Source organism: Cyprinodon tularosa, unplaced genomic scaffold (assembly GCF_016077235.1).
Source record: "Cyprinodon tularosa strain WSP-4 unplaced genomic scaffold, ASM1607723v1 ctg445, whole genome shotgun sequence".
Classification (NCBI taxonomy): Eukaryota; Metazoa; Chordata; class Actinopteri; order Cyprinodontiformes; family Cyprinodontidae; genus Cyprinodon; species Cyprinodon tularosa.
In genome coordinates this window covers 66,271-80,656 of record NW_024039169.1, presented here as the reverse complement: position 1 = coordinate 80,656, position 14,386 = coordinate 66,271, and the positions used below count along the sequence as shown (strand labels likewise).

The 14,386-nt window shown below is 38.9% G+C and overlaps 1 protein-coding gene across 1 annotated transcript; it reads left to right on the top strand.

Annotated features, from left to right (window-relative positions):
- Positions 1 to 4,907: 4,907 nt before the first annotated feature.
- On the top strand, positions 4,908 to 5,450 carry LOC119793221 (E3 ubiquitin-protein ligase TRIM47-like). The gene is given in 3 exon segments (XM_038300284.1): positions 4,908 to 4,971; positions 4,974 to 5,106; positions 5,108 to 5,450. Coding segments are annotated over 3 exon segments (540 nt in total).
- Positions 5,451 to 14,386: the final 8,936 nt, after the last annotated feature.

Genomic DNA, 14,386 nt, shown 5'->3' with positions numbered 1-14,386 from the left:
CTATGCCGTATGTCAGCACAAGCTCCAAAGTATGAAGATGAGAATGTGTGGGACTATTCACATTTTGAACAAAGCCAATATTGTCTAAGATAGCATTAAAGGCTGCTCTTAAGCTATCGCTGTCATGATTCTTTCTAAGGCTCAGATCCACATGCAATGAAGACAAACAGAGAGACACAACATAAAAGTTCAACGGGTTTTATTGAAGGGTATATTGAGTTTGCAGTGTTGGGAAAGTTCTCTTTCTACGTGAACTAGTTCAGTTCATAGTTCATAATTCAAAATTTTGAACTAAGTTCACAGTTCCAAAAAATGAACTTCATAGTTCTTTTTATTTATATATATATATAAAAAACTGTTTTCTCACCCCTCGTGGGGTGGTATGTGTCATTCTCAAGCTCGGTCCTCTACCAGAGGCCTTGGAGTTTGAGGGTTCTGCGCAGTATCTTAGCTGTTCCTAGGACTGCGCTCTTCTGGACAGAGACCTCTGATGTTTTACCTGGGATCTGCTGTAGCCACTCTCCCAGTTTGGGGGTCACAGCCCCCAGTGCTCCAATTACCACTGGCACCACTGCTGCTCTTACTTTCCACATCTTTTCTAGCTCCTCTTTCAGCCCTTGGTATTTCTCAAGCTTCTCGTGTTCTTTCTTCTTGATGTCGCTGTCGCTTGGGATTGCCACATCTATCACTACTGCCTTCTTCTGCTGTTTGTCGATCAACACGATGTCTGGTTGGTTAGCCATCACCTGTTTGTCAGTCTGGATCTTGAAGTCCCATAGGATCTTAGCTCGGTCATTCTCAACTACCTTAGGAGGTGTCTTCCATTTTGACCTTGGGACTTCCAGCCCACACTCATGGCAGATGTTCCTGTACACTATGACAGCTACCTGGTTGTCGCGTTCCATGTATGCACTTCCTGCCTGCATTTTACACCCTGCTGTTATGTGCTGTATTGTTTCAGAGTCATCTTTGCACAGTCTGCATCGGGGGTCCTGCCTGCTGTGGTAGACCCTGGCCTCTATTGATCTTGTACTGAGTGCCTGTTCTTGTGCTGCCATGATTAGTGCCTCTGTGCTGTCCTTCAGTCCAGCCTTTTCCAGCCACTGGTAGGATTTTTTGATATCAGTCACTTCTTTTTGTCTGTGGTATATGCCGTGCAGCGGCTTGTCCCTCCATGATGGTTCTCCTTCCTCTTTCTTGTCCTCACTTTCGATTTTCTCCTGCCCGAGGTATTCACCAAGCCATTTCTCTTTGGGGGCCATCTTTCTGATGTACTCCTGGGTCTTAGTTGTTTCATTCTGGACAGTGGTCTTGACACTCACTAGCCCTCGGCCTCCCTCGCTACGCTTGGTATACAGTCTCAGGGTGCTGGATTTGGGGTGGAACCCTCCATGCATTGTGAGGAGCTTTCTTGTCTTTATGTTAGTGGCCTCTATCTCCTCCTTTGGCCATTTTATTATACCAGCGGGGTATCTGATGACTGGTAGGGCATATGTGTTGATGGCTTGTATCTTGTTTTTCCCATTAAGCTGACTTTTCAGGACCTGCCTTACTCTTTGTAGGTATTTAGCTGTGGCAGTCTTTCTTGCCATCTCCTCGTGGTTTCCGTTAGCCTGTGGCACCCCAAGATATTTGTAGCTGTCCTGCACATCTGTAATGTGGCCTTCTGGTAGTTCAACCCCCCTCGGTTCTGATCATCTTCCCTCTCTTTGAGACCATGATGTATATATATATATATATATATATATATATATATATATATATATATATATATATATATATATATATATATATATATATATATTGCTCAATTACACCATAGCCTACTGTAGAACCACAGACAGCAATTATTTTATCAGTTGGAACACTTTAACTGTGCATCAGATTTTATCTTCATATCCAGTTTTGAATCCTTATCCAACCAGGATTTACCATTGAGGGGACAGCATTCCCCCATTGCTGCTTTAACGCTTTGTTGCTGTCCATTCACTTCACACTAGTAGCAGCTGCAGCTTTCACCCCTACAGTATATTCTCAAAAACATCAGAAAAAATGTGCTGCTTGAATGGTCTTGTTTATGAGGAATTATTAAAAGAAAAACAGGAAAGTAGTCTTTAAGGTGCAAATGTTTTTTTTTATTTTAATAATTTTTTCCATTTGAAATTCCATTTCAATACATACTAAAAAGGAATACTGGAATCCTGGAAAATTATACCAGGCAGGTTTAAGTGCGGATTTTTTTACTGAAAGCCGGCGGGCAAAGTTTGCAGAGAAATGTAAGATTGTTGCCATCATCCTCACCAACCACCTGGTCATAAACCTGTTTTTAGTGATCATACTGCTGCTTTGTCGCCTCCACGGTCGCCTTCATGCTGCTGTGGCTTCCACGCTGCATTTTGTTTTGATGACGCACGCGGCTGTAGGCTACGACACTGGTAACTAGTGTTGCCAGATTGGGTGTTTTCCCCGCTACATATTAAGGCCTGTTTACGGTGTGATTACGGTGAGGTTTCGCCTGGAGGGCTCTAGAGAAATCTGGCAACCTATTGAACGAAGTTGAACTGAGAGAGCGTGCCGTTCACAGACACCAGAATGAACGAGTTCACAATAACGTTCATCAGGCAGTAATGCAGTACGTTCAGTTCACGTTCGCCCAAAATATGAACAAGTTCATGAACTTTCGTTCAAAGAACGCGTTCAGGCACAACACTGTGAGTTTGGCGCAGAGTTGCTCCAAAAAAAAGAAAAGGTTTTCTTGCTTTGAAATTTGGATCAGGGAAATTAAGGGTTAAATGTTCAAAAGAGTTGTAAGTATTAACTGCCTGGGGAGTAACCAGTAAGTCAAACTGAAAGATTGTTGCTACTCCTGTTCCTTGCCCAGAACTTCTGGGTATGTCAAAATTTAAACAGCTTAAAGGAGTTTCCTCATTTATTTAAGCAGCAAGAGGATTCTCTGAGCATAAAGGTTTCTCTAAGGCAACATAAATCAATATGATAATCAGAAATCAAGTCATTAACTAGCAGACTTTTAGAGGAAAGAGATCTTATGTTAAACAGACCACATTTAATCGTTTAAATTTTTTTCCCCAATTGGAGTTATTTTAATTTTAATTAAATTATCATGATTTACTCCTTTGGGAATATTTGCTAATTTATTAGATTTTGGTCGTGGGCAAGACACTGTTTTGATGAAGTAAAGAGTGGGTAACCGTAGAGAAGGTGCAGAGATGTGTGTTAAACTACAACAGTGCTTCCTGGTCTGCACCCTGGATGGTCAGGGTTTTGGAGGACTAATAAATGTGGCCAGATTCCTAGAAAGAAGAGCTGCACCATCCAAAGTGGGATGGATGCCGTTTCTCCAAATCAGACCAGGCTTTCCCCAAAAGGATAGCCAATTATTAATGTAGCCCACGTGTTTTTCAGGACACCACCTAGAGAACCAGTGGTTGAATGTCTACATGCGGCTAAAGTCATCACTGGTCAGATCAGGGAGGGGACCAGAGAAAATTACGGAGTCCGACATTGTTTTGGCAAACTTACACACCAAAGCAACACTAATTTTATTGACCTCCAATTGGGGTAACCGGGTGTCAGTACCGCCAGCGTGAAGGACAATATTACTGTATTCAACCTTATTCTTAGCCAGCAGTTTCAGGTAGGATTTGATATCTCCCGTTCTTGCCCCCGGGCAACATTTTACTATGGTCCCTGGTGTCTCTAATGCCACGTTTTTGACTATGGAGCTGCCAATCACCAGAGTGGGCTTCTCAGTGGGTGTGTCACTGAGTGGGGAAAACTGGTTAGAAACGTGAACGGGTTGGTGGTGACCAGTTGGCAGAGATCCACGACTACGCTTTCTGCGTACAGTTACCCAATCGCCTGGCTGCTCAGGCACTTTTGGAGGACAGCTACGTGGGGAGCCTACTTTAACTTCTGGATGTTCAACAGCCTGAAGCCTGGATTCTAACTCTGACACCCTCGCCTCCAAAGCTACAAAAATACTACACTTATTACACATCCCATTATCACGAAAGGAGGCAGAGGAATAACTGAACATCTGACACAGAGAGCAGGAGAGAGGAGAAGAAGAAGGAACAGTTGGAAGAGTCAAGGGAGGGAGAGAGAGAAGCCATTGCAATGCTAAGCTAGCACTAGCCTAGGCTAGCTACTCCTCACTAGCAGAAATAAAACCGTGTGATGCTGACAAGTTCTCAGAAGAAAAGTGCAGCAGAAGGCGTTATGTTTTAAAGTAGTTCTGGTCTGAGTTACTCAGATACAGAGATATCACAGAAGAAATAACTTCACTTCAGATGAAGATCGTCTGGACAGCTACAACCTTAGAAAAGATTTGCGGTCCAGAACTATGCCCTAGGCCTTGAAGGGTAAATATTATAAAATGAAATAGAAGTTCACCCAACTACGGTTTAGCCAAGAGCTCCTATAAGTTGCTTACTGGGGCTGACCTATCGTCAAGGTCAAAACCTGGGATGTGGTTCATTCAAAGCTGAATGAATTTAAATTTCCAGCAGCTTAAACTCTCCATACACTTACTTTACTTTTGTTATTATAATTCAGTTTCATTCAGTTTATATTTATAGTGCTAATTCCCAACATGTCATCTCAAGGCACTTTACAATTAAACCAGATAATACAGTCAAATTGATTAAATTTTTATTTATTTAAGGAAAACCAGTTGATTGCAACGAATCACTGACTCAAATGCAATCCCTCACACCAAGCATGCTTGTAGCGACAGTGGAGAGGAACAACTCCCCCTTAACAGGAAGAAACCTCCTACAGAACCAGGATCAGTGGGAGCTACTGATATTTAAGAAGAAATTGACAGTCTAGTTTTATTTTTTATCATCTGACAGAACTATAAACCTTTTTTGTTTTTTTCTACAGAAATGTCATCATACAGCGTCCTCACTTCATTACCAGAGGAACATTTCCGTTGTTCTATCTGTCTGGACTCTTCACAGAGCCAGTCACCACACCTTTTGATCAAAACCTCTGTAGGACCTGCCTCACTCAGCAATGGAGCAACAGCAAGTTTTATCAGTGTCCAAAATGTAAGTGAAATGTCAGTCCAAATAAAGAGAAGAAAAAGGGAGGCACTTGAAAGTGCCAACACACCGTGGCAGGTGATATGTGATGTGTGTACAGATGTAAAGTTCAAGGCCTCCAAATCGTGCCTTGTGTGTCTGACTTCATACTGCGATGGACACCTGGAGCCTCACCAGCTGGTCCCTGCCCTGATGAAACACAAGCTGGTGGACCCTATGGAGAACCTGGAGGAGAAGGTTTGTGAAAAGCATGCAAGGATCCTGGAGTTTTTCTGCAGAAAGGAACGAGTGTGTATCTGTCTGCTGTGCTGTGAAGCGGAACACAGAGACCATGAGACAGTTCCTGTTGAAGAGGAAGGGGAACTGCAGAAAGTGAGTCCTTAGATGTCGAACACTGTACTTAAAGTGCTGCCATGATGTATTTTCCCCTAGTGGATTTCTTGTTTTTTTTTTTACTTTTATATACTGTAATTATTAACCATGTAAGCATAATGTTATGAATATAAAATTCAAATAATTCCTTTCATGAACAAATGAGAGATTTATTATCATCTTTGTCTAATTAATAGAATTACTTTGATCTGAAAAACCGGTGGGTTATAACAAAACAAAAAAAAAAAGAAATCTCTAGGGGAGCAAATGCTTCCTTACTTTTTAAATATGGTATAACTGACAGCATAAATCAAAGAAATGGATCAACCTGTCATCTGAAGGCAGGACCATGGTACCCCTTTCTTCCTCTTCTTTTAATATGGTAACACAAAACACTGCCTAATTGTTGTCATGATTATAGATTATGATGTGTGAAATTTATATTCTATTTCTATTTTCACATAAATTATGTCTCAGTTGTAAAATGTTTTATTAGTTTTAAGTCAGAGTTACATGACTTGTTGAGTGAATTCCTTTTTTGTCTTGACAGAGGGGTCCAAGTTATGGAAGAAAAGTCATGACAGGATTCGTGTCATCAGTGGGAGTCAGGTCATCTGGATCGGGTCCTTTATCAGTTTCAAGTCAGAACCACACCTGGAGATGCTGCATTCAGCTTCTATGCTCCATATTTCTGAAAAGATTCAGATCAGCTGAAACACCATCTATTTGCATCCAGATTGAAGACCCACCTGTTCTCAGCTGCATTTAAATATTTTTATTTCAATGTTAGTGTTAGTAAGATTTCTTGTTTGGTGTTCAATTTTAAATCATGTTTTTATTGTTTTACTTTTTAATGCTTTCTTTTCTTCTGCATCATACTAATGCTTTGCTTGGTGTAAAGCACTTGAAATTGTGGACATTATAAATACTATACAAATAAAGCAGCCTTGCTAACTTTCCAAAAAAATTTGTCTTGTGTTTAAACAGAACCTGTGAGTGGAAAGAATTTGCCAGAGGTCAATAATGGGATAAACTACCCCCTTAAACAGACCCTAATCCACCTTCTGGGTCAGGGTTACTTGATATGCAGGATGACCTTAAAAAATTTAGTGTGTCCCCCTGGCCCGTCTATGAGTCAAATAGGACTTGGCAGAGTTGTGCAGTCCTGCAATGCCCATAGGATACCAGGTAAGTTGTGGCAATATTTGTATGTATATAATTTTATAACAGCTGACAGTTTTGTTCAGGAATGAAAAAAATCTTTAACAATTTTAGGCAGAGGGATCCTAAATCAACTTGCAGTTGCGAGATGGCCAGCAAGAATTCCAGTAGAGCAGTTGCCTGAAGCACCATAGATGTATGAACAGGAGCTGGGGTCCTCCCTGACTTGGGGATCTGCTTTTGGCTCTGACCCATTTTCAATAGACGGAGACTGATGCTGTGCTGAGCAGCTATTTGAAGAGAGGTTTCCAGACATTTCTCCTCTTTTTGGAGAAGTTGTTAACTAGACTACAGCGTGTTTCAGGAGGTGGTGTTACTTGATAAGTGTTACTGAAAGACACGTGAGATAAATCTAATGGCTAAATGGATATTAATAAATGAGAAGCTTGATAAAAACGGCATATTTTAATATCAAAAATACACGTGTAACAAATATAAAACCACATTTACTTGAAGTGACTGCTCTGAATTTCCTGAAGAACTGATACTTGTTTAAAAGTGTCAGGTTAACATGTTTTACTGAAAGCCTTTTTAACTTGTAATGTGGAAAAATGAAAAAAGTGCTTTACACTTAAATATTAGATGCTGAATTATAAAACGCAATTTCTTTAGAATTTATAAAACAACAAAAAAGTTAATATTGAACTGTATGAAAAAAAGAAAAACATTGGTTGTCACTGTAACGGACATACATTAAGGCAGCAACAACTTGTCCAGTGCAGGCAGGGCCTCAGAGAATCCAGTCAGCTCCAAGTCCACAGCATGACACTACAGGCAGCGGCAATTGTTCCACTCCACAATGCATGCCTCTCACCCGACCAGGCTGCTGCAGCAGGTTGCAAACATGGGCTCATCTACTGGACATGTAGATTGAAAGAGGGATAAAGAATTTTGTAAGTAGAGCATTGACAGATAGTTAATATGCAGGGATTGCCAGCACACAGAATACTTCTGTAGAAAATGTACGACAAAGAGAATAACAGAAAGGACAAAGTATGTTTTAGCAAGAAGTAAAACTTTTCTTTTATCACCTCAAAAAAGTTCATGTTGTGGTGCTACCTGAACTTTTGGCTGTGCTGGTTGGGCATTTGATCACCGTCCGATTGGGAAAATATGGCCTTGTTGTTGTCAAAGCCATGTTGTCCCAAGCCATTGCCCCCCTCAACTCCGACCTGCACTGTCGGTCACTTTACACCTGTTTTGCACTATTCCCCCCCACACACACAATGTGTGCCAGTACTGTTTACATTTCCTTTTTCTTTTAATATATTTATATGTTTTTTTAATTTTTCATTTTTTATTTGTATTTTTTTCACGGTACCTGATATGGAAGTCCCAAATCTCATTGTATCCGTTGCAGAATATAATGACAATAAAGGCTTTTTGACTTTTGACTTTTTGTCATCTGTCAATTAGTTTCTTGGATCTGGACCTCTGGCAGACGTTTAGATTCAGGTCAGGTAACTATATGGGTTAATGTTCTCATTCATATCAACACACATGCAACACATTTAAATATATATATATATATATATATATATATATATATATATATATATATATATATATATATATATATATATATATATATATATATATATATATATATATATATAAAGTCATAATGTAACTTCTTAAATTATGTAATTAATGTAATTTCATTAGCCTATTATTTATTTTAATATGTAAATTTCTTTGTGCAACTTATGTATGAAACGTGCTTTATAAGTGAAAACATGATTTATAATTAAAACTAAATTCACCATTGAACCAAACAGAACAAGCATAACACAATCAGAAAAGGATCAAATAAATATAAACATAAAGAAACTAAAAACATGAATCAGTGTCCCCCTCCTGTAACAATCCCCCTATTCAGGGAAATGTTACCTGCATGACGTCACTTTGCTTTGAAATGATTTGCATTCGAAATTGATAAACTTACGTTGCAGTGTACTGACTTTGCTAACGTAAGTAAGCTAACCATATTGTTTTAATGTAAATAGCATAACTAAGGTCAGGGAATTAATCACATCATTGGTTTTAATATAAAAATATACCAGAAGCAGTTCTCGGCAAGGCGTGTTGCCTGAGGCAGCTCACACTGAGCGTTGCTAGGAGCTGCCTGTTGCCTCTCCAAGCAAACTTTACGTCAAACCAGATCATATCTGGGTCAATCAACTTGCTTCAGATAAAAAAAATAAAATAAAAAAAGGATGATGAGCGTTTTTCATTTTTTCCATGCTCGACTTTATGCACAAAATAGGAAAACGGATAACAGATCAATCCGTGTATCATTCGTTCTTTCTATTTTCAATTGCCAATCAAAAAACAAAAAATAAAAAATTGACTGGTTATTTTGTTTTTTATGGTTAAACCAAAAACGAAAAAAGGATTGGTTTTTAATCCGTGTATCATTCGTTCTTTCTATTTTCAATTGTCAATCAAAAAACAAAAAATAAAAAATTGACTGGTTATTTTGTTTTTTATGGTTAAACCAAAAACGAAAAAAGGATTTGTTTTTCATATATCAATTCTAAGCTCAGATCAAGAATACGAAATGGAAAAACGCAGAATTTGATTTTAATATTTAATCGGTACAGTTTACGTGACCCGGAAATAGCTCTTTGCGAGGCAGTGGGGTGATGAAGTGGCTACCATGGCGATGCTAGAACGCTGTTTGTTGTTGCTAGTTAAAAGTACAGTGCACAGAAAAGTTTCAAGAAAAAAGTTATACCTGGAAAATCCTGCTGATTTTCTCCGTTGTCTTGTCCTCCTCCTTAAGAGTCACACGCTTGGATCCTCGACCGTAACTGTCCATGGCTGATAGGTCCGACTGCCTTATCTGGTGCAGCTTGATCGAACGTGGTGGGGGTAAGCATAGATATCCATAATAAAGCCTTTATTATGGATATCTATGGGGGTAAGCCAATTGTTTTTTTTAGCTAAAGCTCCACCAAACTTCCGGGTCATGTAAACTGTACCGATTAAATATTAAAATCAAATTCTGCGTTGCTGTCCGTTTTTCCATTTCGTATTCTAGATCTGAGCTTAGAATTGATATATGAAAAACAAATCCTTTTTTCGTTTTTGGTTTAACCATAAAAAACAAAAAACAAAATAACCAGTCAATTTTTTATTTTTTGATTGACAATTGAAAATAGAAAGAACGAATGATACACGGATTGTTTTTCATATTCCAATTCTAAGCTCAGATCAAGAATACGAAATGGAAAAACGGACAGCAACGCAGAATTTGATTTTAATATTTAATCGGTACAGTTTACGTGACCCGGAAGTTTGGTGGAGCGTTAGCTAAAAAAACAATTGGCTTACCCCCACCACGTTCGATCAAACTGCACCAGATAAGGCAGTCGGACCTATCAGCCATGGACAGTTATGTTTTATTTCGAGGATCCAAGCGTGTGACTCTTAAGGAGGAGGACATGACAACGGAGAAAATTTGCAGGATTTTCCAGGTATAACTTTTTTCTTGAAACTTTTCTGTGCACTGTACTTTTAACTAGCAACAACAAACAGCTTCTCGATCAACATAGTGTGTGGTTCTAGCGTCGCCATCGTAGCCACTTCATTACCCCAACTGCTACGCAAAGAGCTATTTCCGGGTCACGTAAACTGTACCGATTAAATATTAAAATCAAATTATGCGTTGCTAATCCGTGTATCATTCGTTCTTTCTATTTTCAATTGTCAATCAAAAAACAAAAAATAAAAAATTGACTGGTTATTTTGTTTTTTGTTTTTTATGGTTAAACCAAAAACGAAAAAAGGATTTGTTTTTCATATATCAATTCTAAGCTCAGATCAAGAATACGAAATGGAAAAACGGACAGCAACGCAGAATTTGATTTTAATATTTAATCGGTACAGTTTACGTGACCCGGAAATAGCTCTTTGCGCGGCAGTGGGGTGATGAAGTGGCTACCATGGCGACGCTAGAACGCTGTTTGTTGTTGCTAGTTAAAAGTACAGTGCACAGAAAAGTTTCAAGAAAAAAGTTATACCTGGAAAATCCTGCTGATTTTCTCCATTGTCATGTCCTCCTCCTTAAGAGTCACACGCTTGGATCCTCGAGCGTAACTGTCCATGGCTGATAGGTCCGACTGCCTTATCTGGTGCAGCTTGATCGAACGTGGTGGGGGTAAGCCAATTGTTTTTTTTAGCTAAAGCTCCACCAAACTTCCGGGTCACGTAAACTGTACCGATTAAATATTAAAATCAAATTCTGCGTTGCTGTCCGTTTTTCCATTTCGTATTCTTGATCTGAGCTTAAAATTGATATATGAAAAACAAATCCTTTTTTCGTTTTTGGTTTAACCATAAAGAACAAAAAACAAAATAACCAGTCAATTTTTTATTTTTTGTTTTTTGATTGACAATTGAAAATAGAAAGAACGAATGATACACGGATTGTTGCTGTCCGTTTTTCCATTTCGTATTCTTGATCTGAGCTTAGAATTGATATATGAAAAACAAATCCTTTTTTCGTTTTTGGTTTAACCATAAAAAACAAATAACAAAATAACCAGTCAATTTTTTATTTTTTGTTTTTTGATTGGCAATTGAAAATAGAAAGAACGAATGATACACGGATTCAGATCATTATTTCTTCTTCTTTTTTGTTTTGAAAACAAATATTGAGAAAACAAGTGAATTTCTGCATTTTTAATTTTTGGTTTTAATTTGAAAAGCAAAAGAACAAATGATACATACGGATACGGATTCCAGAAATGCTTTTTCATTTTAAGAATGTGGCTGCATTGCTTGACTCATACATGAAATTAGAAATCAATCATCCTATTTGCATTTTCTTCTTTAAGACTGCACATTTTATGCCATAATCAAGGAGAAAACATGTGATGGTCTGCCAGCAAAGCACTGTCCATAACCCGAAAAAGAAAAAGCATTCTGAGCGGCGGGCGCAGCAGGTGACGTCAGCAGCCGCTCTTCCTCAGGTCCTTGCTAACCAGACAGCTAAAATTCCTTCCTTCCTTCCTTCCTTCCTTCCTTCCTTCCTTCCTTCCTTCCTTCCTTCCTTCCTTCCTTCCTTCCTTCCTTCCTTCCTTCCTTCCTTCCTTCCTTCCTTCCTTCCTTCCTTCCTTCCTTCCTTCCTTCCTTCCTTCCTTCCACTATGGTGTCAGCATAGTTGCCACTGCCACTATGGTGGCAAGCTCTGCTGGCAGCGGCCACTATGGCAATCCACTATGGAGCCTGCTTATTGGCAGTAATTGTAACTTTATAAAAGTTTTGATGCATGTTACATCACATTAACATCACAATGTAAAAAAACTACTTAAAGGTACTATAAATAAGTTTTCTGCCAAAAAACTGCAAAAAATAAAATAAAATAAATAAATAAATAATTTCTTGCCAAAAAACGGCAAGAAGAATAAATAAAAAAATAAAATAAATTATTTAACGAAAACCGGCCTCTGCCACTTATTGGCAGATAAACTATTTCTTTCCATCAACTAAATGGAAAAATAAGTTAGTGGCTGCGGCCAGTAATACGCCGTGCCAGCCAGTACTAAAGCCTTGTCAGGCTGACGAGCCACCGGATGTGTCACAGCGAGCCACATAGGCTGCGTCTCAATTCTCAGGCTGCGTACTTCGGAGGACGCATTTTAAGGCCGGTGACGTCACAACGCTGCGCAGAGGCCGTCCCATTTGGCAAAAATTCTGAGGACGCTTAAAATGCAGCCATAAAATGCGTCCTCCTTTTCCCCGAATTCTGAGGATGCATTGCTACCGTCCTTACTGGCCTCGCCTCCCACTAGATTCCCCGAGGTGCTTTGCACGCTTTTTTTTTTTTTTTTTTTTTTAAGTAGTTGAAGAAGAAGAAAGTTGGATTTTCTTCAAGTTAGGGACAACCAAAAGCAGCAGCAGCGACGGCAGTAGTGCGGAGAACACCTTTAAATGTAAGTAGTTTGTTTTTGTTTTTTTATCTGAACATCTTTTAAAATACATAGTGGTAACAGAGCCACCGGGATGTGTAGGACCAGCTAAAGCTTAAAGCTAACCTTTTGATACGAGATGCTCATCAACATATTAAAAGCCTTCATACAAATATCACCATTTTTTATTTTAACCTATATCTTATTGTAACTGTGCTGATAGCCGTATCCCTCACTAGTCGGATCTATTTATTTTCATACAGTTTATTACAAAGTATTAGAACTGTTAAAGCTTAATGCAGCTGAAGAAATAACATTAGTCCAGCTGTACTGGGCTGTTAATACTGTAAACATTTTGTTTCAATACTCAATAATGTATAGTTAATTTACAGTACAGTATAACAAGGTTTAAAGTATAATTAACTTGAAAAACAATACCGGCGTAATTATACAGAACAGTCATTTTGTCTGTTGACATAACAGAAATATGCTTTACATGTCATTTTGTTCCAGGGAGCAGACAGAGGAGTGGATAAAATGACCACCTTATCATCAGGGCCAAAAATACTGCTGCAGTCAGATGGAGGGAAGAGTTGAGGCAGAATTCCATCTACATGTTGCATTTCTATGTAAAAGTCACACAAGTTAAAAGAAGTCCTGTTCAAACACCAACGTACAAATATAATCTTTTGATCAGGTTCAGGTTTTGATAATGTACACACACACACACCTATATATATATATATATATATATATATATATATATAGGTGTGTGTAGGGAAATTACATCTTACATTTATTATATTCATGTTAATTTACACTTTGAGTAAGCTTAAAAAAGTAATCCCCAGGTGACCATTCCAAAGTCTTTTTCTGTAGAATTTCATCAATCCATCCAAATCATGAAACATTCCTTTTTTCTAGCTTTAAAGAAACCCTACAGAAAATAGCATCTGTTGACACAAATAGTTTTCCTCTACTTTAGGAATGCAAAGATCCAGGGACAGGGCAAATTTAGAACAACTTCTCAGTGACAACATCAGTTTAGTTTTAGAGAAGCAAGTATTTACAATAAACTATTAAAAACATTTTTAACTATTGACATTAGATTTTAAAATTAACTACAAAAACTATTTACAGAAGATATAAAATAAATATTACTAGAGAACATATATATATATACAATTTGACTGAGCAGGAGTCCCTGGTGGTGCTGCTGGACTGGATGCGATGCCACACAGATGACCTTGGAGTCTTCTGACTGCGAGTGGGACATCATCTGGGGGGTCGGGGTGCCTCTCTCCACTGTTCACCACATCGTCCATCAGGGTTTGCAGGGCTGACCCAATCGACGGCTGCCATGTTACTAAAAAAGTTTAAAAAGACGCAGAAAATAATGACTTTCCTAAAACTGTTTTCATAACCCTTAAATAAGAACAGCTAAAAAGTGATTATACTTGCCATCTAAATGTAACGGTGGTCGGGTAGACCCTCCTCCAGGGGCAGACACCTCGGCAGACAGATGGTCCCTACATGGAGACCCACTGACTGCCTCCAACACCTTCTCCCCCTCCTCATCCTCTGGCATGTCATCCTCTGGGGCCGTGATGTCACCGGCTCCCTCCTCATCCTCTAGCATGTCGTCCTGCTCTTCATCCTTTGCGGCCGTGATGTCACCAGCTCCTTCCTCATCCTCTGGCATGTTGTCCTGCTCTTCATCCTCTGGGGCCGTGATGTCACAGGCTCCCAGGCAGATGTTGTGCAGGACAGCACATGCCCGTTATGACCTGTAGAAAAAAAATGACAAAAATA